The following is a 24,444-nucleotide window of genomic DNA, read 5'->3' as shown; positions in this document are numbered from 1 at the left end:
ACCTTAAAAAAAACACAGTTGGAGCCCTCGAGAGGGTTTCATCCTTAAAAAAAATAGTTGGGATCCCCGAATAGGTTTTACATTCTTTAAATAAAAAGACAGTTGATGTCCCAGAGAAAGTTTGCCATTATTAAAAAACACAGTTTGGGCCGTCAAAGTTTCCCATTCTTAAAAATCACTGTTGGGACCCCCGAAAAGGTTTTATGTTTAAAAAAAGACAGTTGGGTACTCGGGAAGATTTCACTTAAAAAAAGACAGTTGGAGTTCTTGGGATGTTTTACATTCTTTAACAAAAAGATTCCTCATATCTTTAACTGCCCCCCTCCCAAATTCTTGCATTAAAAAAAAAACGCAGAGAGATCCAAGGTTTCTTTCGCATTCCTAAAGATACTTGGATTCTTAAAAAAAAAGACTCCAAAAAGGTTGGAGCCTCCGAGAAGGTTTTACCTTAAAAAAACAGAGTTGGAACCCTCGAGAAGGTTTTATCTTAAAAAAAAAGGCAGTTGGGGTCCCCGAAAAGGTTTTACATTTTTTAAATAAAAAGACAGTTGATGCCCTCGAGAAGGTTTGCGATTCTTAAAAAACACAGTTGGGGCCGTCAAGAAGGTTTCCCATTATTAAACATCACTGTTGGGACCCCCGAAAAGGTTTTACCTTAAAAAAAGGACAGTTGGGGTCCCCGAGAAGGTTTCCCATTCTTAGAAAACACTGTTGGGGTCTTCGAGAAGGTTTTACGTTAAAAAACACAGTTGGAAACCTCGAGACGGTTCGAGAAAGTCATCTTCTTTAAAGGTAGTTGGATTCCCTTCGGTTTTACTTAAAAAAAAAAACATTTGAGGCCCCCGAGAAGATTTTATTTAAAAAAAAACAGTTGCACCTAATCTGACTTGATCTGACTTGACATCTCGATTGTCCCAAATAAACAAATTTTAAACTTTTCTATGAATACATAAAAACCAAAAAGCACACCCTTAAAATATTTGATGTATTTTGTGAAACAAAAATTGACTGAATCGTTTTTTGAGGTCACGCTACCACCTGGTACAGGTATTTTAACTGTTGCCAAAATGCATTTAATTTGCATGTTGTTCTCTCTTTTGCAACATTGTTCTGTTAGATCACGAAGCATTATTATTATTAGCGTTTCGTCATTTCTCCAATTTTTCGTTTTTTGTTGAAATCCGCCCCTCCCGCCGCCGCTGCCCCCGCTCGCGCCCCATAAACAATAAAAACACTTCGACCGCTAATGGCCGCAAAATGATTGATGAAAACGTCCGCTACATTTATGTGTCAGCGACAATTTCTTTAATAATAAAAAAACAAAATACGCTCGAAAGCGTAGGGGCGAAAAACGTTTGTTGCCGCCATAATGGAGGTAAAATTTCCGTATTGAGTCGGGTCGAACATCAGGAATAAATAATATTCGGAGGGGTTACGCGGTAGGGTTTAGTTGAATCTTTTATGTGCACTTGTAGAGGGATTCGGCGAAAAAAGTTTTTTTGCAAACGTACCTAAAATGGAAAAGTGCTGTGCTGTTTTTATCGCTTGGCAAAAAATTCTCTCCCAGAAATTATGCATGGGCCCATGATCGGAGTCGGGTGTTCTTCGCAGAGACGCCACTGGCGCAACTTTAACGAAGTGCGACGACGGGATTTTTATTTTGATTTTGATGCGAAATGAAAAGTAGGCAAGTGGATTTTTTCGCATCGCTTTGTTTACGATTTCCGAGCCGAAACAGCGAAAACCTTGCAGGAAAATCCTCTTCCGAGCTCAACAATCGCCGTTATCTGGCGGCGATAAATTTAAAGAACACGTGCCGCAAATCGTCCAGCTGCGCAAGCAAGATTCAAAAACACGGACCAAGGACAATCGTTTAAGAATGAGAAGGGAGCGGCTTATACTTATAATACGTCTTTCATATCACCTCGAGTAGAAGCGCACGGGCCGCGATGGGACAGCTGCACTTCAACTTCTAAAAGAACTCATTCTTTTCAAAGATTTACGCTTCTTAGCGCACGGAACGCGTCTTTTGGGGTTACTCATGTGATGGGGAAAGTGTATTGGGAAAAAGTAAGGCGATGCGAAGCGCGGACGAAAGGAAGGCGGATTTTTAAATTCGACGATGTTTATTTTATCCGATTTTTGCTCGCACGTGAGGGAACGCGGGCCGGAAAATTCGGGCCAAACCGGAGCCACTTACTCGTCGAAACCAAACACCGGATTTGTGGGACGCGATTCTGACAATTATGCGCTAGAAAATGACGATATTGTCAACAAGGGTAGTTAATACGTGACGTATTATTTGATGTGGATTTGAAGATTCACTCGAGACATAAATGACACTACAGTGCTAACCTTAATTGTTACCACAGAGAATTGTGGCTAAACGTAGTGTACTTAGACTATTATCCAGAAATAAGTAGAGTAATTACCTTAATATAAGAGGGCGTCGTCCCGAAAATGTCAAAACTGTCACAACTGACTCCAAGCCCATGGCTGATAATCGGAATCCCGCGACCGCAGCGGCGCCCCCAGATCCATCATCCCCCTCGCCGCCCCTAGACATACGCAAAATCTTCGATTCGTTCATCATCATCTTCAACGTCTTCATGATCAAGATAAACGACATAATTCGGGAGACCTTCCTAAAGTACCTCCAAGAGTACTTCTGCCTCGACGAGTGGGGGATGAGACATATCGAGCACGTGTTCGCGGTGACCTTCCTACTCTCGTCTTCCATTTTCGGTTTCTTGACTGACAGGTTCTCCAGGAAATACCTCATCGTCTTTGGGGTGGGTGTGTTGAACGTCAGCATCCTGTGTGAATCCTTCGTCAGCGCGTACTGGATCTTCCTGGTGCTGCACGCTCTTGAAACCTTGGGCATAACGTGTGTCTACGTCGTCAGCCTCCCCATGCTCGGCGACCTGTTCGTGGGGGATATACGCTCCAGAATGCTCTGCGTCTACTACCTGATGCGGCCACTATCCAGAATGATTGTGTTATTGGTCAGGACGCAAATCCAGATACTGTTGGGCAGCTGTTGGTCGAGTTTACGGGCCAGCTTCGTCGTGGGAGTGGTCAACGTGGTACTAGGACTATTGGTACTACGTGAACCACCTCGCGGCGAAGTCGACGGGCGGCAAATGGAAGTCACCCCTATCGAGGAAGACTTGAAGTACCTTTTGAGGAACAGGACCTACATGATGACGACGTTGGCTCTAACAGCTATGGCTTGCTGTCAAGGAGCTCTAACGACATTGTTCGGTACGCTCTTATTCGATGGCTTGAAAATCAATAACCCCGACCTCGACCCCTACGTCGTGAGTTCTATCTTCGAGTTGATCATCCACATGTCGAGCATCGTGGGGCTGCTGGCAGCGTATCTTATTTCACGGAAGCTGAAGGAGAAGTACCCCCGTGCAGACCCTCTTATGTGTAGCATAGCCCTTCTGACGGCGACGCCATTGGCCATCATAACCACCTACCTGTCCAACAAAGACCAGATTTCCACCTACGTGGTCTTGTTTTTTGGAAATGTTTGTCTGAATATGATTTGGGCCATCACAATGGATATCTGTTTGGGAGTGGTGGTGCCTTCGAGGAAAGGGTGCGCCATTGGGACAACGCTGTTCTTTGCCTTTGGCTTGGGAAGCACGTGGAGTTCAGATATAACAAAGATAGTTTCAGATGGGCTTTACCATTACTACCAAAGCCTGGAAGAGCATCCGGATAATAAATTTTACGGCCTACAACACGCGTGTTTCTTGTCGTTAGTAGGGCTCATTGTGGGAGCTGTGTTGTACTTTGCGGCTTCCCTCTCCATCACCGATGACCTGAAGGAGGCGAAAGGGAACGCCGCGTAAAAATAGGCTTAAGTTTATTAAAATGTTGTATAATGGAGTATTTCAAAAACGTTAGTTTATTAAACAAACAAAAAAATATGAAAGCATATTCCTGAAAATAGCAAAACTGTGACAACTCACACACCAGGATCCAGGCAACATTTATTATTGTGTCTACTTTAGATGATTTTTTTATTATTTAAATGTAAACGCTGATGGCAACCTCGTTTAAAATTTAATGTAACAAAACAAAATTTTCTTAAAAAAATGTACTCCTAGATTCTATTATTTATTAATAATACCAGAACCAATAAAATGAGTGATCGAAGCGATATAGCGGTGGGTGGGCGGGGCCACTTTGACACTGTTTTAAACCTTAGGTCCTACCGCTTGCCAAAACTGAACTGAATTCCCATTTTACAGTAAATAAAATAACTCAGTGAAATTAAAAGTGAAAGTGGGCGGGGCTAAGGTTAGCTTTTTTCTATAGATTTAAAGCAGTTGCCCCACCCACCCACCCTCTCTTCATTCCAATGACTACTCTTAATATTGTTAATTAATGTCGTTATTATCTTATTAAAATCCAAGAAAAAACGAGGTATCTAGAAAGTATTAAACTGGTGTTAAATAACCATACCGGCGTGAGAATCATATTCAGAAAGCAATATTACGGATGGTCCTCCCTCTCGCACAAACTCCACCTTAATAAATCATTTCATTGGCCCGGAGAAGAAGGGCGGAGTTTACAATTGTATATTATTGTGTCTACTTTAGATGATTTTTTTTATTATAAACGCTGATGGCAAACTATTTTTTAATATCAGATATGGAATTTCATTGGTGAAATCGTCGCGCTGACCTGATCTGACCTTTTGCGTCATTCTCTCAAGGTTTTTTTGTTTTTTTTTTTAACTTTTAACTTGGTACATGTTGAACGTGAACAATTATTCAATTTTTCAGTGTTTCAATTTTCCATCAATTTTTCAATTTTTGTTTCTTCAATTTAAAATTTCTCCAGTTTTCAGTTTTTAATTTATCATTCTTTTATTTTTCATGTCTTCAAATTTTCAAAATTTTTTGTTTCGATTTTTTATTTTTATTATTTTTACAATTTACAACACTTCGATTCTTAAATTTTTCAATTTTTCGTTTAGATTTTTAGACTTTTTACCTTCCATTTTTCAATTCTTAAATTTTTAAGTTTAAAGTTTTCAGGTTTTCAATTTTTAAATTTTAAATTTTCGATTCTTTAGTTTTTCATTTTTTCGATTTGGAATTTTCCATTAGACTTTTTTATTTTCTTTATTTTATAATTTTGCTATTTTTTATTTTTTTTATTTCTTCAATTGTACGATATGTTCAAGTTTTAGTTTCTTCAATTTTTTCATTTGTCTAGTTTTCATTTTAAGTACCTACATATGTATAATTAAATTATGATTTTTAAAATGTTTCACTTTTTCAATTTTATGATTTTAGAATTTTTCCATTTTTTTGCAATATTTAGGGTTTCCAATTTTTCTATTCATTCACTTTTTCGATTTTTAAGTTTTTCAATTTTTAGTGTTTCAATGTTTCAATTTATCATTTATTCAGTTCTTCGATCCCCAGATTTTCGATTTTCTATTTTTCCAATTTTGTAATTTTTCGAAACAAAAAGCAAAAATTACAAAATTATAAAACTGAAAAGTCAAAAATTAAAAACCAAAAATGTATAAATTGGAAACTTTGAAAATTCTGAAAAACGAAAAATTGTAATACAAAAGTGAGAAAATGAAAAATAAAAATCAAGAACTTGAAAAAGTGAAATTCGAAAAATTTTAAAAATTAAAGTCGAAAAAACGAAAATTTATGATCTCAAAAAAATTATTTTTACAAATTTTGATGATAGACAACGCGAATTCGGTCAAACTAGAAAAAATCTGCGCTCTACTGAACGTCCCGCAGTTTGTAGAACACGAAAATGTACGTAATTCTTCTTTCTAAAATAATTTGCTCCTAGTAATTATCAGCTTAAATTAGAAATCCAGTCGTTACTTCCTTTCGCTTGAGCGAATCAACCTGAATAAATTTTGAATCATTAGTTGAAGTAATAAAGTCTAAAATTCACGCTTTTAACCTCAAAAACGAATCAGTTTTTGCTCCACATAGGAAACATTTTATCTCAACATTTCCTACAATTTGAGATAAAAATCTAAGAATCGGTGCATTCAATCCGCTCCCTAGTTAAAACAATCAAAAACAAAGCCCCGATTCGAAGTTAGCGGCCACATTTCACCGGCGACGTTTCCCGTCCTAGGTCGATTTAAATTAAGCAAAGTTTCAATTGCGAGCTTTAGTTCCAAAGCTGCGTACATTTCTTGGTTCGATTTAAAATAAATCGAGACTTTCCAAAGCGCTAAATAAATTATCCTCCCCGAAGCCACCGCGGCTCCCTTAAAAAAACGCCTTTAAATTTTCTCAACGTAAGAATAATTGTCTTCCGCAATTTAAGTCGTGCTTCTTATTACCGTAAGTGGGTGCTAAGTAATTGCTTGTGTTAATCCTGCACCGAGCTTTATTGGCCACTTTGAAAATTAGGTCTCTACTGTACAGATTTTAATCTCGGGATGCGCTTTTTTAACTATTCCTCTAACCTGCCATTTACAACAACATTTTTCCCGAAACTTCTCTCCCCCACTGAGATAATCAACCCTAATTGAATCCATGGTGGTGAAAATCGCGTCGATGGGGGTCACGTTTTGGTAATTATCGGATACGGGTGCCGCGCTTTCGCCCCCTGCGCTATTTTTGTCTGATAATAACACCCGGGTTCGTAATTTCTTTGACTCGATACGAAATAGAGGAATTCTCGCATTAAAATCGGGAAAGCCGTCTGTTTTTCTCTTGACGAAAAAATGTAACAAACGTCTTATTAAATTTGTCACGTTTTGTTCCTTTCTTTTGCAATTTTATGCTTTGGCGCACTCGGGTTTTGCGCGGCGCTGAGCGCTTTGTGTCATTTTCACGTGTTTTTAAAGGGGGCGGGCGAGGGGGAGGCTTTTTTAATAACTGATATTTCGCCCGCTTTGAAACTGCTTTAGTTTATTTCGGGAGGTAAAGTGCGTCAACAAAGTGTGGAATCAGTTCGTTTGAATTTTATTAAATACGGCTATAATTTCTCGACGATCTAAGAGATCTAGAGATATTGAGAATGAAAATGGTGTAAATATGTAATGCAATTTCTTTTTCTTTATCGTTTCCTTCGTCATCGGACCTAAATTGAAACAATTATTTTGAATTCAATTATGCCACAATTTTTTCTGCGTCTTTTCTGGCATTCGAGACACGTTTTCGTCGACAAATTTCTGGGCTGAGTGGTGAATTTTTCATTTCCACTACTGGGACAAAGAGAATTTAATTAAACTAGCTATACTTAAAAAAACAGTCGAGAAGATTTCAATCTTGAGGTTTAATATTGTTAAAAAAAAAACAGTTGAGAGGCCCCGACAAGGTCTCACAGTCTTAAAAAAGAAGTTGGGGTCCCGAACAAGGTTCCATGTTCTTCAAAAAAGACAGTTGGGGAACCCCGGAAGATTACGCCTACTTTAAAAAACACAGACGATTGGAGCCCCCGGAGAAGGTAAAATCCTTTAATAAATAAAAGACAGTTGAGGACCCGAGAAGGTTTTACATTAAAAAAAAAAAGCAGTTGGGGGCCACAAGAAGGTTTCAGTCTTAAAAAAAAACAGATGGCGGCCCCGAGAAGATTTTATCTTCTTGAAAAAAAGATAGTTGGTACCTCTGAGAAGGTTTCATTTTCTTAAAAAAAAAGACAGTTGGGGCCCCGAGAAGATTTCATCATATTAAAAAAAAAAAAACATTTGGGCCCCCAGAGAAGGTTTTACATTCTTTAAAAAAACATAGTTGAGGGTCCCGAAATGGTCTCATATTCTTAAAAAACCTGGTCGAAACTTATTTCGACAGAATTTTCCTAACTTGTGGAGTTCAGGCCAACAAATCTCGCTCCTTTGAAAAATTATATACTCCTTTTTTTTGTTTTTATCTGAAAACCTCTATAAAGTTGAGACCAGGGTATAAATAACACCCCTCCCTTTATTTTATAATTTTTAGGTTTTTCAATTTTCAAGTTATCAGTTTTCAATTTTTGAAATTTTTCGATTTTTCAATTTTTCAATTTGGTTTTTTTACTTTCTTTATTTTTAAAATTTTTCGGTTTTTAAACTAAATTTTCCGATTTTAAAATTTTTGTTTTTTGAATTTTTGTTTCTTTAATTTTTCGACTTGCGATTATTCAATTTTTAATTTTTTTTGGTCCTTTAGTTGTACGATATGTAATTGTTTTCATTCAAAAATGTTCAGTTTTTTGGTTTTCCAAATTTTGGATGCCTCAGGATTTAGATTTTTCAATTCTTCATTTGTTAAATTTCACGATTTGAAATTTTTCGATTCGGTTCTTTGTTTTTTCTATTTTTTAATTTTTTCGCCTTTTCAATGTTTCGATTTTGAAATTTTTCAATTTTTTAATATGCATTTTGTCGGTTTTCAATTTTCCGGTTGTTCTATAATTTTTCAAAATTTTCAGTGTTTCGATTTTTCATCAATTTTTCATTTTTTTGTTTCTTCAATTTAAAATTTCTCCAGTTTTCAGTTTTTAATTTATCACTTTTTCGATTCTTTTATTTTTCATTTCTTCGAATTATCGTTTTATCAACTTTCCGATTGTTCAGTTTTGGAATTTTTTAACCTATCGATTCTTAAATTTTTCAATTTTTGATTTAGATTTTTAGACTTTTTACCTTTCTGATTTTTCAATTTTCAATTCTTCAATTTTTCAAGTTTAAATTTTTCAGGTTTTCAATTTTTAAGTTATCAATTTTTCATTTTTAAATTTTTCGATTCCTCAGTTTTTCATTTCTTCGATTTACAATTTTCGATTCAATTTTTTAATTTTCTTTGTTTTTATAATTTTTCGATGTGTGAATTTTCCGATCTTATAAATTTTTGTTTTCTCAATTTCGATTTTTTCAATTTTTCGTTTCTTTAATTTTTCGACTTCCAATTTTGCAATTTTTCTTTTTTTTCCCTCAATTGTACGATATGTAACTCTTTTTTAAAATGTTTAGTTTTTCGATTTTCCAAATTTTGTTTTCATAATTTTTCAATTTTTCAATTTTTCAGTGTTTTGATTTTTCATCAATTTCTCATTCTATTAGTTCTTGAGTTCCCAGATTCTGTAATTTTTCGATTAAAATTCCTCCAGTTTTCAGTTTTCAATTTTTCGATTCATTAATTATTATTCATTTCTTCAAATTTTCGATATGCATTTTTTTGTTTCGGTTCTTTATTTTCATTATTTCTGATTTTTCAAATTTTCAATTTTTCGAGTTTTCGGTTTCTCAATTTTTCGATATTTTCGTTTTACGATTTTTCAATTTTTCAATTTTGCGTTTGAAAATTTTCGATTTTTTTAATAATTGATTTTTCGATTTTTTGATATTTCAGTTTTAGAATTTTTCATTTATTTGCCTCTTCAGCTTCAATTGTTGACGTTCGTAGTTTTCGATTTCTCGCCTTTCCATTTCTCGATTTTTTTGACTTTTCGACTATTAGATTTTTCCATATATTTTGATTTTCCTAATTCTCAATTTCTCAATTTTTCGATGATTCAATTGCCGATTTTTTAGGTTTTTTGATTTTCAGTCCCCGATTGTTCAAGTTTTAGTTTCTTCAATTTTTGGTTGGCAATTTTTCTAGTTTTCATTTTAAGCATGTATAATTAAATTATGATTTTTAAAATGTTTCACTTTTTCAATTCTATGATTTTAGAATTTTTCCATTTTTTTACAATATTTAGACCCGATTTATAGAAAGCGAAGTTAAAATTAATTCGCGATTAACTTTTAACTGAGGTCCGTTGCTAGGAAACGTGCATGTTTCAACCAATCACGGTCTCATATTCCACATTTTAATTCTCTGTTAAACTAATCGAGGATTAAATATTTAACTCGCTGTTCTATAAACCGGCCCTTAGGGTTTCCAATTTTTCTAGTCATTAACTTTTTCGATTTTTAAGTTCTTCAATTTTTAGTGTTTCAATATTTCAATTTATCATTTATTCAGTTTTTCGATCCCCAGATTTTCGACTTTCTATTTTTCCAATTTTGTAATTTTTCGAAACAAAAATGCAAAAATTACAAAATTATAAAATTAAAAAGTCAAAAATTAAAAACCAAAAATGTATAAAATGGAAACTTTAAAAATTCTAAACAACGAAAAACTGTAAAATATAAAAGTGCGAAAATGAAAAATAAAAATTAAGAACTTGAAAAAGTGAGGAAACAAAAATTTGAAATTTGAAAAATTTTAAAAATGAAAAAATTAAAGTTTTTTTTACAAATTTTGCTCCAAGATAGACAACGCGAATTCGGTCAAACTAGAAAAAATCTGCGCTCTACTGAACATTCCGCAGTTTTAGAACACGAAAATGTACGTAATTCCTCTTCCTAAAATAATTTGCTCCTAGTAATTATCAGCTTAAATTAGAAATCCAGTCTCTATACAGTGTGTGGGAAAATCAAGCCGCTGCTGACTATCGCGCAAAACTCTCCCTTTGTGGACTCAAGGTGTTGCTCAAAGCCGTGGGAAAGCAGGGATGTGTAAGGGAATCCGACCCTAGCACCTTTCCTTCAGGTGGCTCTGGCCCGCATTGTGAGAAATGAAATCGATGTTCACCCTTGAAATGCAAATTCCGCCGTGATTATGGTAATGTCACCGACGAACACCCGGATTCTCCAAAAAAGCAGCGATTTTTGCCCAATTAAATTCAACTCAGTTCCAATATTCCCGAAAACAAAAACATCCAGAGATGGTAGATTAAACCAAGACCCCAGATTCCCCCCGAACCTGTTCTGTTCTTCCCCATGGGAAGATTCCTTGGCGTGCGTTACCAGCGAGGGTCCAACAAAGCCCAATTGTCCGTCTTGGACCCGTTCCGTTGGGGAGAAGGGTCCCTCGCTTGTATAAAAACCCTCCGATCTGCCCAAAAACCGTCACTCGCTCCGAGTCCGTCGACCGGGGTGCCCTTCCAGGGCCGCTCCCGAGCCCTGTGCCTGTGTTTGTTGTTGCAGAAGTGTGAAACGCCGCTCCGTTCAGGTAATTCCGTTTTATTTTCTATTTGTTTGTGCGAGCTTTGATTTATTCGTTCCGTTGCCATTCGACTCCACCCGAGTATGAAGTGAAAATTTCGACAATCAATTTGATTCCAGTCAAAACGCGATCGGTAACTAGGTTAAAGTCGGCCGGCACTATTTCAAAAAAATGCGAGATTTTACAAGCTTTGTTCGACGCGAGAGATCAAGGCGGCTTTGTGCGCGCAGGATAAAAGGATCCGGGACGTATCCTCACAAAGTAGAGAAATATGCAATAGCAAACAATATTTCAGGACCCTCCTGAAATGAACAAGAGTTTCTTTTCGGAGTAAACGTTTCACTTAATAAATAATAAATTCGACGAAATTAATAAGGGTTCTCTTGTTTCAGGTGGCCAGGCGTTCTACGTTACGTACTGGTGTTAGAAAGCTGTTAAGTTTGTGTTATGTCGTTACGTTACGTTGTACACTGAGCTTTAAGCACTGTTACCGACATGTTACGTTACGTTAAGTTTGTTGTTACGTTATGTTTGTTGGTTGTTACGTTGCGACGAAGAAATCTCTGTTGTTGTTAAGTTTTGGAAAGAATTCACCTGTTCTGTTTACCCTTTACCACTTTGGCAGTCGAAAATCAAAATTCGTTTATGTTGCGTTATTGTTAAGTTTACAACCACGTTAAGGTTAAGTTTATGTTAAGTTTCGACGAGATGTGTTCAGGTAGCGTGGAATTTAACATGATTCCCTGTACCGTAATTGTTATGTTTTTTTTTTCACTTATTTTGTGTTTATTTTTAGTTTCAGTTTTTTTTATTTTCACGTTTTTTCTCCAAAAGAACCACTACATAAAAAAAATAAAAAAAAAAATCGTAAAAGTACACAAATCCGGGAGTTGGTACGAAATTGACAGTCAGTAAATCGTAACGAATTAGTTAATAATAATAATTATAATTAGGGTGTGTTGTAGACTTAATTAGGTTATTTTAGGTTACCAGACCGGTGTTAAAGTTACGTAATCAATTACCATTAGTTATAGTTAAGTTTAATTAGGTGTTAGTTCTTTGGTTGCCTTTAGTGCCTTATTAATTTTACTATAAGTTCCAACTTTCTCCCATTTGAACTTTTACTCAAAGTTCCGAGAACACTTTTTCTTTGACCGCTTCGAGGCACTTTGAGTACCTTTCATATGGCAGAACGTTCCACCTTTACTTTCTTATTTAGTTAGGGGACAGTACACTTGATTTTGAGTACAATACTGACAAAAATAGTTTTCCGACAGTTTGCTTTTGTACGATCTGCTCTTCTACCACTTTTTGTTTTTTTTTTTGTTAAGTTTTTTTTTTGTTTGTAAATACTGTACATAATAATACCAAATAAACCAAAATTTCCAACCACGTCGTCTTCTTTCCCCCGTTAAAATTAACTTTGTTGAGCAAATTTGACAAGTTTAATGCGTCTTTTATTAAAATCTTCGCATAAAACTCGCTCGAAGTAATAATGTTTTTGAGCTTTTATGGACGAAGAGAGACATTTTGTACATGTATTTGAGTCGGAAGTTATTGCTGCCGGTAACAAAGTAATAAAAAAATCCTCTCGGACCACCATAAAGCGAATTTTGGCGCTGAAGAGTTATAAACGGAGTCCGAAACGGGTTTATTAGGGAAAGCAAAGAGGAGATTAAAAGTGATATTTTTTATGTGTATAGTTTTCTTTCTTTTGGTAATAAAATCCGCCGCGTATTGACCGAGTCGGACGGTCTGGGTGGTACTCGCGGCGCCCTCTATGCAACTAAGGTCGAACTAGACACAGGTTTCTACCGGATTTTGACCCCAATTGAATTATTTAAAAGATTATTTAATAAAAACACCCGTAATTGTTACTATCCAGTGTGAAAATTAGTTTTCATTTTTTTGAGGGGGCTATGAAATGAAACTTCTGCCAGACGCACTGACATTTTCCTAACCTATATTAAAAATGTCAAAACGAGCAAATGTCAGCGTTAGAAGGGGAATGAAAAGAGAAAGAACGCAAACATAAACATGTGCTGGGGGTATTGATCACGCGATGCGACATTGTTGCCAGATTTACGTGTTTATTTTTCCGGTTTCCACACTTTTCCGTCTGTCTGTCGCCTGTCGTCATCCGTCTGTCTGTCAACGATTTTCTTAAACTTGAATTTTCAGGCGGCAGTTACTATAGGGAAGTTTTCGTCTCCCCTCTTCAAAGCCGCTGACGTCACTAATGAACTCATCAACCCGTTTCCGCGACTTCGCCCCCGAGCTGGCAACGCCGCCCCCGCGCATGACCGCCATTTTGATGGCGCCCCACGTCTGGCGTTCATTCGAATTTGCTGCTGCCGTAGTTTTGGCTCCGCCGCCGCCAGCCCGAACCAAGTGTGCGGTTCGCAAGTTCGGGCCCTTTGCGCGAATCCGCCAGTGATGTCACAGCCCACTTTGCGACTTTCGCCGGCGTTTTCGCTCGACCAATCCGGCTGTGGTAAGTCGAAAAAAATACAAACTTAATCGGCTGTAAAGCGATTTTTGGCTTATCACAGAGCGTCAACATGTGTTGGATTTATGTCGGGTTTTATGGCGCTTTTCTTGGGTTTGTTCGTTGTAAAAATGTCAACGGAGCGCTGGCAAACGATGCTAAGGCTAACGAGATTGAGATGTGAGTCGTAAATAATTTAAAGATAGAATTAGCCTCGATCTAGCTTGTGGTGCGTCGAGTGGTATTAATTGGATAATTGATGTCTGAATTTTTGATGGGTGTTGTTGAGGCGGATGGAGGTGGTTTCCTAAGGTCTGGATTGTGTTTCTGGAGCTGAAGATGCTCCAAAAATAAAAAAAAAAAGGTTGATTCAAAGGACAATGTAGTGGGGTGGGACGTAGTCTTGTCGAAGCCAGAACGAATAACCTAGATAATAAAAATTGGTCGAAGGCTAAACTTGACGTCTAGACTTTTCAATTTCTCTTTTACTCGATGTTTAAGTTTTTCAATTTTTGGATTTTTCGATTTTTTTATTTCTGGTTTTTTCAACTTTTTGATTTTTCGGTTTTCAATTAGCAGATCTTTCGTTTTTTCAGTTTTCAGTTTTTTGATTTTCCAATTTTTTGTCATTTCAGTTTTGATTTTTCGATTTTTTAAATTTTGAATTTTTCAATTCCTCGATTTTTCGTTTTTTTTTCACTTCTGGATTTTCTGCTTTTTCTATTTTTTTTTGATATTTCACTTTCTCGATTTTTCAATTTTTCAAGTCTTCAATTTTTGTATATTTTAATTTTTCAATTTTTTAAATTTAAAATTTTCGATTTCTCGATTTTTGATTTTTCGATTTCTCAGTTTTTCGATTTTTCAATTTTTCGTTTTTTCTATTTAGCAATATTTTTAAAATTTCAAATTTTTAATTTTTTTTTAGTTTTAAATTTCCAATTTTTCAATTTTTAACTTTGGGATTTTTCGATTTTGGGAAATTTCTATTTTTCGATATTTTTCGACCTTTTGACTTTTCTATTATTTTTGGATGTTTCGATTTTTCGGTTCTTCACTTTTTCGATTTTTCGATTTTCGGCTTTTCGGTTATTAATTAGAGTTTTCGATTTTTCACTTTTCCAGTTTTCCAATTTCTCAATTTTTCGTGAATTCAGTTTTGGAATTCTTCAATTTATTTTTAAATTTTTCGACTTCTCGACTTTTCATTTCTCGATGTTTAGTTTTTCAATTTTTGGATGTTTCGATTTTTTGATTTCTCTCTTTTTCGATTTTTCGGCTTCAAAAAATTTGAAAACTCTAAAATTTAAAAAATCGAAGAATTGAAAACTCGGATAAATGAAAAATCGAAACATCGAAAAACTGGAAAATCGAGAAACCGAAAATCTGAAAAGTAAAAAATCGAAAAACCGAGAAATCGAAAAATCAAGAAATCGAGAAATCAAAAATTTTAAAAATTCGAAAAAAAATCAAAAAAGATGAAAAGATCGAGAAATTGAAAAGTCATGAAGTCGAAAAATCGAAAAATTGAAGTCATGAAATTGAAAAAACGAAAAGTTAAAAGTTAAAAAAATTGGAAAATTGAAAAATCTAAAAGTGGAAAGCCAAAAATCGAAAGATTAGGAAATTGAAAATTGAAAATCGAAAAAGTAAAAATTTGGACACATCGAAAAATTCAGAAGTCAAAAATCGAAATACATATTGAAAAATCCCAAAACTGAAATATCGAAAAACTGAAAAATGAAAGAAAAACTGAAGAATGGAAAAACTGAAAAATTCCAAAACTAAAATATACAGAAGCTGAGAATATAAAAAATTGAAAAATTGAGAAATCGAAAAATAAAAAAAGTGGAGTCGAAAAATCGAAACCTTAAAAAACTAGAAAAATTGAAAAATCAAAAAATTTGAAGAACTGGAAAATCGAAACAGCCGAAAATCAAGAAATGGAAAAATCAAAACATCGATTAATTGAGAAATCGAAAAATCGAAAGTTTATAGAAGTCAAAAATTGAAAAATCGAAATATTTAAAAATCGTAAAATTGAAGAGAAGAAAAAATTGAGAAATCAAAAAATTGAAAATCGAAAAAGTAAAAATTTGGACACACCGAAAAATCCAGAACTCCAAAAAAACGAAAAGTCGAAAAATCAAAATATTGAAAAATCCCAAAACTGAAATATCGAAAAACTGAAAAATAAAAAAAAAACTGAAGTATGGAAAAACTGAAATATTCAAAAGTTGAGAATCTAAAAAATTGAAAAATTGAGAAATCGAAAAATCAAAAAAGTGGAGTCAAAAAATCGAAACCTAAAAAAAATTGAAAAATTGAAAAATCAAACACCTGAAAAATGGAAAAATTGGAGAATTGAAGAACTGGAAAATCAAAACAGTCGATTAAGAAATGGGAAAATCAAATCATGGATTAATTGAAAAATTGAAAAATTGAGAATTTAGAAAAGTCAAAAGTTGAAAAATCTAAAATTCCAATTATTTAAAAATCGTAAAATTAAAGAGAAGAAAAATTGAAAATACGTAAAACCGAAACACCGAAAAATTGGAAACCGCGTAACAGAAAAATTGAGAAATTGTAAATCGAAAAATCGAGTAATAAATAATTTGAAAAATCCCAAAACTGAAATTTCGAAAAGTTGAAAAGTGAAAAAAACTGAAGAATAGAAAAATTGAAAAATAGGGAAATCAAAAAGTTAAAAGGTGAAGTCGAAAAATCAAAGCCTTAAAAAATTTAAAAATCAAAAACCTAAAAAATTGAAAATTTGAAGAAATAAAAAGTCGCAAAACTGGGACTTTATAAAAGTCAGATTTGAAAAATTAAAAAATCGAAATATTTAAAAATCGTAAAACTGAAGAGGAGAAAAATTGAAAAAAACGTAAAATTGAAACATCGGAAATTTGAAAAATTGAATAATACATAAACTGAAAAATCCCAAAACTGAAATTTCGAAAAATTGAAAAATGAAAGAAAAACTGAAAAATTCCAAGACTGAAATATTTACAAAAAAATTTTGTGATAACGTCATCAATTTTTTGGGAGGACATAAACGGATAAATTTTGATCGAAGATTTACCATAATTATAATGAACTTTTTTTTCAAAAATCTGAATGTCTAGGGAGAAAACTCGGGTTTAAAAAAAAATATTATTATACATTTTGGATATGACGTCACCCCACCTATACCATCTTCCTGATAATTTCAAGATCTCTTCCAAGTTTCCAAAATCCACTAAACTGTTTGACAAAACTTAATCGTTGTAAATAAACCAGACAGCGCCGCCCCGACTCAATTTAAAATTTTTAATCTCCAAAGCAAACATCCCACCTGTTTACCCCATTTTCCAATTTCCTGCAAACTTTTTCCGTGTTCTATCCGAAAACCTCATTAAATCCACTTGCTCGAGCTTTCTAATAATTCACAAAGAATTATTACTCAGCAAAATCCGCTGTCTTTCCCGCACCTCATCGTAAAGCCATTAATCTCCAACTACACGTAATTTATAAGTACACCAACCAAGAAAACGCTTTCCAATTAAACCCAGCGCAATCACTTAATACCAGTCCCACAAACGTAAACACCAATTAGAAAAACCTCGTCCGACTCGATCAAATTGCCCAATTAACAAATTAATCGCGCTGAAGTAGAAAATCGCAGAACACTTTTGCAAATTTTTAAAAACTGTTGAACCCGCAATTATTTACCGATTTGGAGCAGGCAGGACCGGCTCTAACCGTTTTATCGCTCGACGATATCTTGTGGGGTTAGTTTTCCCTCGGCACTTGGCAATTTTTGGGGGTGATTGGATTGGGCGCATCCGCCAGAATTAAAATAGTTCGTGTTAAAATGTAAAGGATTGGTTTTCTAGAATTGTTGCCTCGCGAATTTTAATAAATGCACGTATTTCATTCGTCCTGCTGAATAACATTCCGGGCAAATCCTACCGATCGATGCTCCTGCATGCAAGCCGAGTCCCTGCAAATTGAAACTTTGTCAAAAATGCCATCTGAATTTTCAATCAAACGGGACTTTCCGGCTGACCCAATTCGGTCGAGCGAGCAAGAAAAATTTTATCTTCTTCCGCGGAGCTAATTGTTGCGAAATTATGTAACCGCTCGAAGGTTAAATGAATTATTTATAATGTCAACGAGACCGACTGTCGGCGGTTATTTATAACAATTAGAAATGCGATTGCCAAATACAAATTGTCACGATTTATGAAAAAGCGGCATGAATTCCGTGCCCTATTTCTGGCGTTGTTTAAATAGTTTACTCGAGCGGATCAACTTAAGTAATTTCTATTTACTCCCTGCTTTATTCTCGTTTTCATAAATTAAGCCATATCGCTTAGCAAATAGCAGCGTAGCTGGAGCAGTTGGTTTCTTTTATTGCGGGAATTAAGAGGAATTAATACGTTAAATATAATTTCTGGTGTGGTCGGTGTAAACAAACCTTGAATGTTGTTTGCTGATAAAACTATAAAAATTACTCAGGGCGAGAGCGTTTTTTAAATTCATTTTATTGTTTCGGAGATAAAGTTACTTTACAAAGAACGGGGGAAAATTTCCGACCCGACTAACCCTCCAAGCTTTGCTTTCTCATTAAAATGCCACAAAGTTAACGTGTTTTGTAGCTTGGCCGTCTAATTAGCATCTATTTAAATTGCAAACTAGATTTATTGTTCGCGCACACATATCTGGGATAATCGGACTGCTTCTTAGGGACACCGTTACCTCCAAACTTTGCTTAATTTAATATTTTAAGCTGCAATTTTTTGAAATAATAATAGACGAAAATTGTATAGTAATAACACTGTGGGGGTCCATTGGACGCACGACCACTTTATTTCAAGTTATATTATGACTTCATACATACGATTTATAAACGCATTCATAGTTTTTATAATTACTTATAAACAATGACTCAAAAAATGAACGAATGAGCTCACGTTCTTTTTTTGAAGTTTAGTCTAAGAAGTATTCAAGAATGAGTTTTAGTTGGGTTCAATTGTAACAATAAATATCGAGATTTAAAAAAACACGCCTCTAGATGCAATCTCACTAATTTCGCCTTCCGGGGACATCAACGAATAATTTTATTCGCTGCACTCCTCCCATTCTGAATGTTTTTTTTTTTTTAATTAATTTACAATCCTAGAAATATTTACGAATCAACGGTCAAGTCATATCGGGTTAGGTCAGGTCAGGTCAGGTCAGATCAAGTCAGGTCCATCTCTCTATGAATGTTAACTACTCTTGTTTTTAATAATTTGAAACCCCGGACCCGGTGTCAAGGACTCAGTCTGATTTGTTTTCGATAATTTAGAACCCTGGACTCGTCTGTCTTTTTTGATAATTTGCAACCCTCTAAAGAACCCCTTTCGTCTTGTTTTCAAAAATTTGAAACCTTCTCGACGATCCCTTACGTGTCTTTATTGATTGGAAACCCCGACCCTGTCTCTCTTTTTTTGATAATTTTAAACCTTGTTAGGGACGCCCTCTGTCTTGTTTTGATAATTTCAAACCTTCTCGGGAACTCCCTCCGTCTTTTTTTGATAATTTAAAACCTTCTCAGGACCCCTCATGTATTACTTTTAATAATTTGAAACGCCGACCCCGTCTCTCTTTTTTTTTATAATTTGAACCTTCTCGGGGATCCCTTCCGTCTCGGTTTCAATAATTTGAAACCTTCTTAGGGACTCCGTCCGACTTGTTTTTGATAATAATTTGAAACCTTATCAAGAACCACATTTGTTTTCCTTTTAATAACTTGAAACCTTCTCGAAGACTTCTTCTGCCTTGTTGTTGATAATTTGAAACCTTCCCAAGGATCCGGTCTGTTTTGTTTTTAATAATTTGAAACTCCGGACCCGTCTGTCTTTTTTTTGATAATTTGAAACCTTCTCGGGAACCCTTTCCGTCTTCTTTTGAATAATTTTTAATCTTCTCAGGGATTTCTCCTGACTTGTTTTTGATAATTTGGAACCTTCAAGGGTATCTCATCTTAATCTTGTTTTTAATAATTTGAAACCTTCTCGACGACCCATTACGTGTTTTTAATAATTTGGAACCCCAACCCTGTCTATCTTTTTGATAATTGTAAACCTCTTTAGGGGCCCCTTCTGTTTTGTTTTGAAACCTTCTCGGGTATGCTTTCACCTTGTCTTCAATAATTTGAAACCTTCTCAGGACGCCTCAAGAGTTACTTTTAATAGTTTGAAACCCCGACCCCGTCTGTCTTTTTTTGATAATTTGAAACCTTCACGGACATCCCTTTTGTCATATTTTCAATAATTTGAAACTTTCTTAGAGACCCCCGCCTGATTTGTTCTTGATAATTTCAAACCTTCTCGGGGACCCTTTCTGTCTTGATTTGATAATTTAAAACCTTCTCAGGACCCCTCATGTAATACTTTTAATAACTTGAAATGCCGATCCCGTTTGTCTTTTTTTTATAATTTGAAACCTTCTCGGGGATCCCTTCCGTCTCGGTTTCAATAATTTGAAACCTTCTTAGGGACCCCGTCCGACTTGTTTTTGATAATAATTTGAAACCTTATCAAGGACCACATTTGTCTTCCTTTTAATAACTTGAAACCTCCTCGAAGACTTCTTCTGTCTTGTTGTTGATAATTTGAAACCTTCCCAAGGATCCGGTCTGTTTTGTTTTTAATAATTTGAAACTCCGGACCCGTCTGTCTTTTTTTTTGATAATTTGTAACCTTCTCGGGGACTCTGAGAGGTAGATTTCGATAAACTAAATCAAAAAAGATATATATTAAGGGCTCCAGACAAAGGCTATAGTCAGAATCCGAAAATTATCGATAAATTAGTGCACTATTCTTAAGTGAAGTATTCAACTTCACTCCGGAAAAACTGAAACTTAAAAAATTACGGGAAAATTCACTATGACACAGAAATGTAGTGTCTATTAGAAAAAAAATTACCAAAATCGATACAACAACCGGTTTTTGAAATATACATGCTCAAAATGAAAATTTTAGAATATCTCAAAATTTGACATATTTTATTTTAGCGATTTTGGAGAAATGCTGAGAATTATAGACGAACTAATGCTGCAGATGATTTCAAAAGATCGAAGTTGAATAAAAAAGAATTTTTTGGAATTTTTTGTAAAATTTTTGGGTAAATTAAAAAATCGTAAGACCTCTCAATTATTGAAAAAATGAAGTTTTCCTTCATTTTGGTGAAAAATTTCCAGAAAAATTCTGAGAGATAAATTTTGATGAACTAAATCAAAAAAGATATGTGTTAAGGGTTCCAGACAAAGACTATAGCCAGAATCCGAAAATAATCGGTAAATTAGTGCACTATTCTTAAGTGAAGTATTCAACTTCACTCCGGAAAAACTGAAACTTAAAAAATTACGGAAAAAATCACTGTGACACAGAAATGTAGTGTCTGTTAGAAAAGAAATTACCGAAGTCATGCTCAAAACGAAAATTTTAGAATATCTAAAAATTTGACATATCTTGTTTTAGCGATTTTGGAGAAATGCTAAGAATTATAGACGAACTAATGCTGCAGATGATTTCAAAAGATCGAAGTTGAATAAAAAAGAATTTTTTGTAAAATTTTTGGGTAAATGAAAAAATTCGAAGACCTCTCAATTATTGAAAAAATGAAGTTTTCCTTCATTTTGGTGAAAAATTTCCAGAAAAATTGTGAGAGGTTAATTTTGATGAACTAAATCAAAAAAGATATGTGTTAAGGGTTCCAGACAAAGACTATAGCCAGAATCCGAAAATTATCGATAAATTAGTGCACTATTCTTAAGTGAAGTATTCAACTTCATTCCTGAAAAACTGAAACTTAAAAAATTACAGAAAAATTCACTATGACACAGAAATGTAGTGTCTATTGGAAAAAAAATTACCAAAGTCGATACGACAACCGGTTTTTTAAATATACATGCTCAAAACGAAAATTTTAGAATATCTCAAAATTTGACATATCTTATTTTAGCGATTTTGGAGAAATGCTAAGAATTTTAGACGAACTAATGCTGCAGATGATTTCAAAAGATCGAAGTTGAATAAAAAAGAATTTTTTGGAATTTTTTGTAAAATTTTTGGGTAAATTAAAAAATCGTATGACCTCTCAGTTATTGAAAAAATGAAGTTTTCCTTCATTTTGGTGAAAAATTTCCAGAAAAATTCTGAGAGGTAAATTTTGATGAACTAAATCAAAAAAGATATGTGTTAAGGGTTCCAGACAAAGACTAGCCAGAATTCGAAAATTATCGATAAATTAGTGCACTATTCTTAAGTGAAGTATTCAAAAAAGTATTCCGGAAAAACTGAAATTTAAAAAATTACGGAAAAATTCACTGTGACACAGAAATGTAGTGTCTATTAGAAAAAAAATACCAAAGTCGATACAACAACCGGTTTTTGAATTATACATGCTCAAAATGAAAATTTTAGAATATCTCAAAATTTGACATATCTTATTTTAGCGATTTTGGAGAAATGCTAAGAATTATAGACGAACTAATGCTGCAGATGATTTCAAAAGATCGAAGTTGAATAAAACGAATATTTTGGATTTTTTTGTACAATTTTTGGGTAAAATAAAAAATCTCAAATCCTCTCAATTATTGAAAAAATTATTTTTATTCTTCAGATAGGTGAAAAATTTCCAGAAAAATTCTGAGAGGTACATTTCGATGAACTAAATCGAAAAAGATATGTATTAAGGGCTCCAGACAAAGACTATAGCCAGAATCTGAAAATAATTGATAAATTAGTGCACTGTTCTTAAAGGAAGCATTTAGCTTCACTCCGGAAAAACTGACACTAAAAAAATTACAGAAAAATTCATTGTGACTCAGAAATGTCGTGTCTATTAGGAAACAATTCTCAAAGTCGATATGACACCTAGTTTTTGAAACATCCGTACTGAAAATCAAAATTTTAGAATATCTTCAAATTTGACATAGGGATTATTTAATTTTAGCGATTTTGGACAAATACTAAGAATTATAGAGGAACTGATGCTGTAGATGATTTCAGGAGATCGAAGTTGACTAAAAGGGATTTTTTGGAATTTTTGTACAATTTTTAGGAAAAATAAAAAAAATCAAATCCTCTCAGTCACTGAAAAAATAATCTTTTTCTTCAAGTAGGCTTAAAATCTCCAAAAAAATCGGGAAGATAGATCTCGACGAGCTAAATCGAAAATGATATGTTTTTAAGAGATCCGAACAAAGATTAAAGGCAAAATATGAAAATAAACTACTGAGAAATGAGTGTACTACTCTCGGTTTATCAATGCGCAGTAAAGTTAAAGTAACTGGCAGTTAAAGCTTGTCTGTGAGTTAACCTGTTTATCATTACCCGCTAGCTCAAAACTGATGGTCAAAGTGCCTGATAAATTAACTGACAGTTCAAACTGTCAGTTAAAGCGTTATCCACCAGTTAGTGGCAACATAACCTAACAAATCCAAATAAATCTGTTATGAAATTAACAATATTTTGATGAGGACTTATGTTGTGCAACAAATTGACAGAGAAAAGATGATTATTTTCCAGGTCTAATGTAGGTAACAAAAATTAAAAACCTATCTAATAATACCGCGAGATCGAAAAAGAAATTAATCGAAGTAGGCCATGCACGACAAGCCGTTTGTCGTAATCACGGTGGTAGGGTAATTTAATTTTTTTTATTAAATGTCAAATTGACAGTTTAAAATTAGAATTATGACGCCTACTTTTAAAACACATAAGAATGAATTAAAATCAACGTTTTCCAATTTTGTCTAAAATTTATCCCATTTCTGAAGATTCTAATAACAAAAAAGCTTTAATTTCGTTTGATAACAGTGCAAATTACTTTTGTCAACGTGACGATTAATAAAAAAAATATTTTAAACTAAGACTAATTTCTTTTTCGATCTCTCTGTATTTATTTATAGGTGTACCTACTTGTTTCATTTTTAATTTCCAATACTTTTTTTCTAATGCTAAATTTTGCTTTTTCATGATTGATCACGTGAAACGCGATATACAATCGTTGAATACCTAATGCGTATCGAATCTGATGGAACTTTCAAGGTCGGGGTAGTTTTGAACTGACCAATCACAACTCATTCCCAGTGTGGTGAGCGTTACCAACTTAAGAGAGTAACAGTTAAACTTCGAGCTACGAAACTGGAAGAAACATCGTGCATTGATAAACACTTTACCTCCGTTAACTGCTAGTTACCTTTATCTGACAGTTACTTAACAGACACTTTTAACTGAGCATTGATAAACCGGCCCTTAAGGGAAGTATTCAGCTGCACTGCGGAAAAATTGACACTTAAAAAATACCGAAAAAATTCACTTTGACTCAGAAATCTCGTGTCTATTAGGAAAAAATTCTCAAAGTCGATACGACAACGGCTTTTTGAAATATCCGTACTCTAAATCAAAATTTTACAATATCTCAAAATTTGACATAAGAATTTAATTTTTGCGATTTTCGACAAATACTAAGAATTATAGAGGAACTGATGCTGTAGATGATTTCAGAAGATCGAAGTAGACTAAAAGGCATTTTCCGTCTTATTTTGAATAAGTTTTAATCTTCTCAGAGATTTCTCCTGACTTCTTTTTGATAATTTGGAATCTTCAAGGGTACCGCTTCCGTCTTGTTTTCAATAATTTGAAACCTTCTCGTCGACCCATTACGTGTTTTTAATAATTTGGAACCCCAACCCTGTCTATCTTTTTGATAATTTTAAACCTCTTTAGGGGCCCCTTTGTCTTGAAACCTTCTCGGGTACTCTTTCCACCTTGTTTTCAATAATTTGAAACCTTCTTAGGGACTCCGTCTGATTTGTTTTTGGTAATTTGAAACTCTCTCGAGGACTACTTCTGTCTTTTTTTTTTATAATTTCAAACCTCCTCGCGGACTCCTGTTTTGTTTTGATAATTTGAAACCTTCTCAGGGCTC

At 34.2% G+C, this 24,444-nt stretch overlaps 2 protein-coding genes and 1 long non-coding RNA gene across 7 annotated transcripts in view; all 3 read left to right on the top strand.

The window, feature by feature from the left end:
• The first annotated feature begins 2,492 nt into the window (after positions 1-2,492).
• On the top strand, positions 2,493-3,863 carry LOC135124857 (protein spinster homolog 3-like). The gene has a single exon (XM_064050080.1). It carries the CDS (start codon positions 2,493-2,495, stop codon positions 3,861-3,863), a length of 1,371 nt encoding a protein of 456 aa, XP_063906150.1.
• A 7,040-nt stretch (positions 3,864-10,903) lies between these two features.
• On the top strand, positions 10,904-12,377 carry LOC135124888 (uncharacterized). Its single transcript, XR_010279841.1, has 2 exons — positions 10,904-10,994; positions 11,381-12,377. It is a non-coding gene; the product is annotated as an uncharacterized LOC135124888 (long non-coding RNA).
• A 966-nt stretch (positions 12,378-13,343) lies between these two features.
• LOC135125429 (uncharacterized) overlaps positions 13,344-24,444 on the top strand; it is a 127,714-nt gene continuing 116,613 nt past the window's right edge. For all 5 annotated transcript variants that reach the window (XM_064051050.1, XM_064051049.1, XM_064051048.1 and 2 more), the window contains exon 1: positions 13,344-13,482. The gene's annotated coding sequence lies outside the window, so the exon portion shown is untranslated. The remainder of the gene's footprint in view (positions 13,483-24,444) is intronic.

This window comes from Zophobas morio, unplaced genomic scaffold, assembly GCF_036711695.1.
Source record: "Zophobas morio isolate AGI-343-1 ecotype UQ-CSIRO unplaced genomic scaffold, CSIRO_AGI_Zmor_V1 ptg000008l, whole genome shotgun sequence".
NCBI lineage: Eukaryota > Metazoa > Arthropoda > Insecta > Coleoptera > Tenebrionidae > Zophobas > Zophobas morio.
This window is presented reverse-complemented; position numbering and strand designations above follow the sequence as displayed.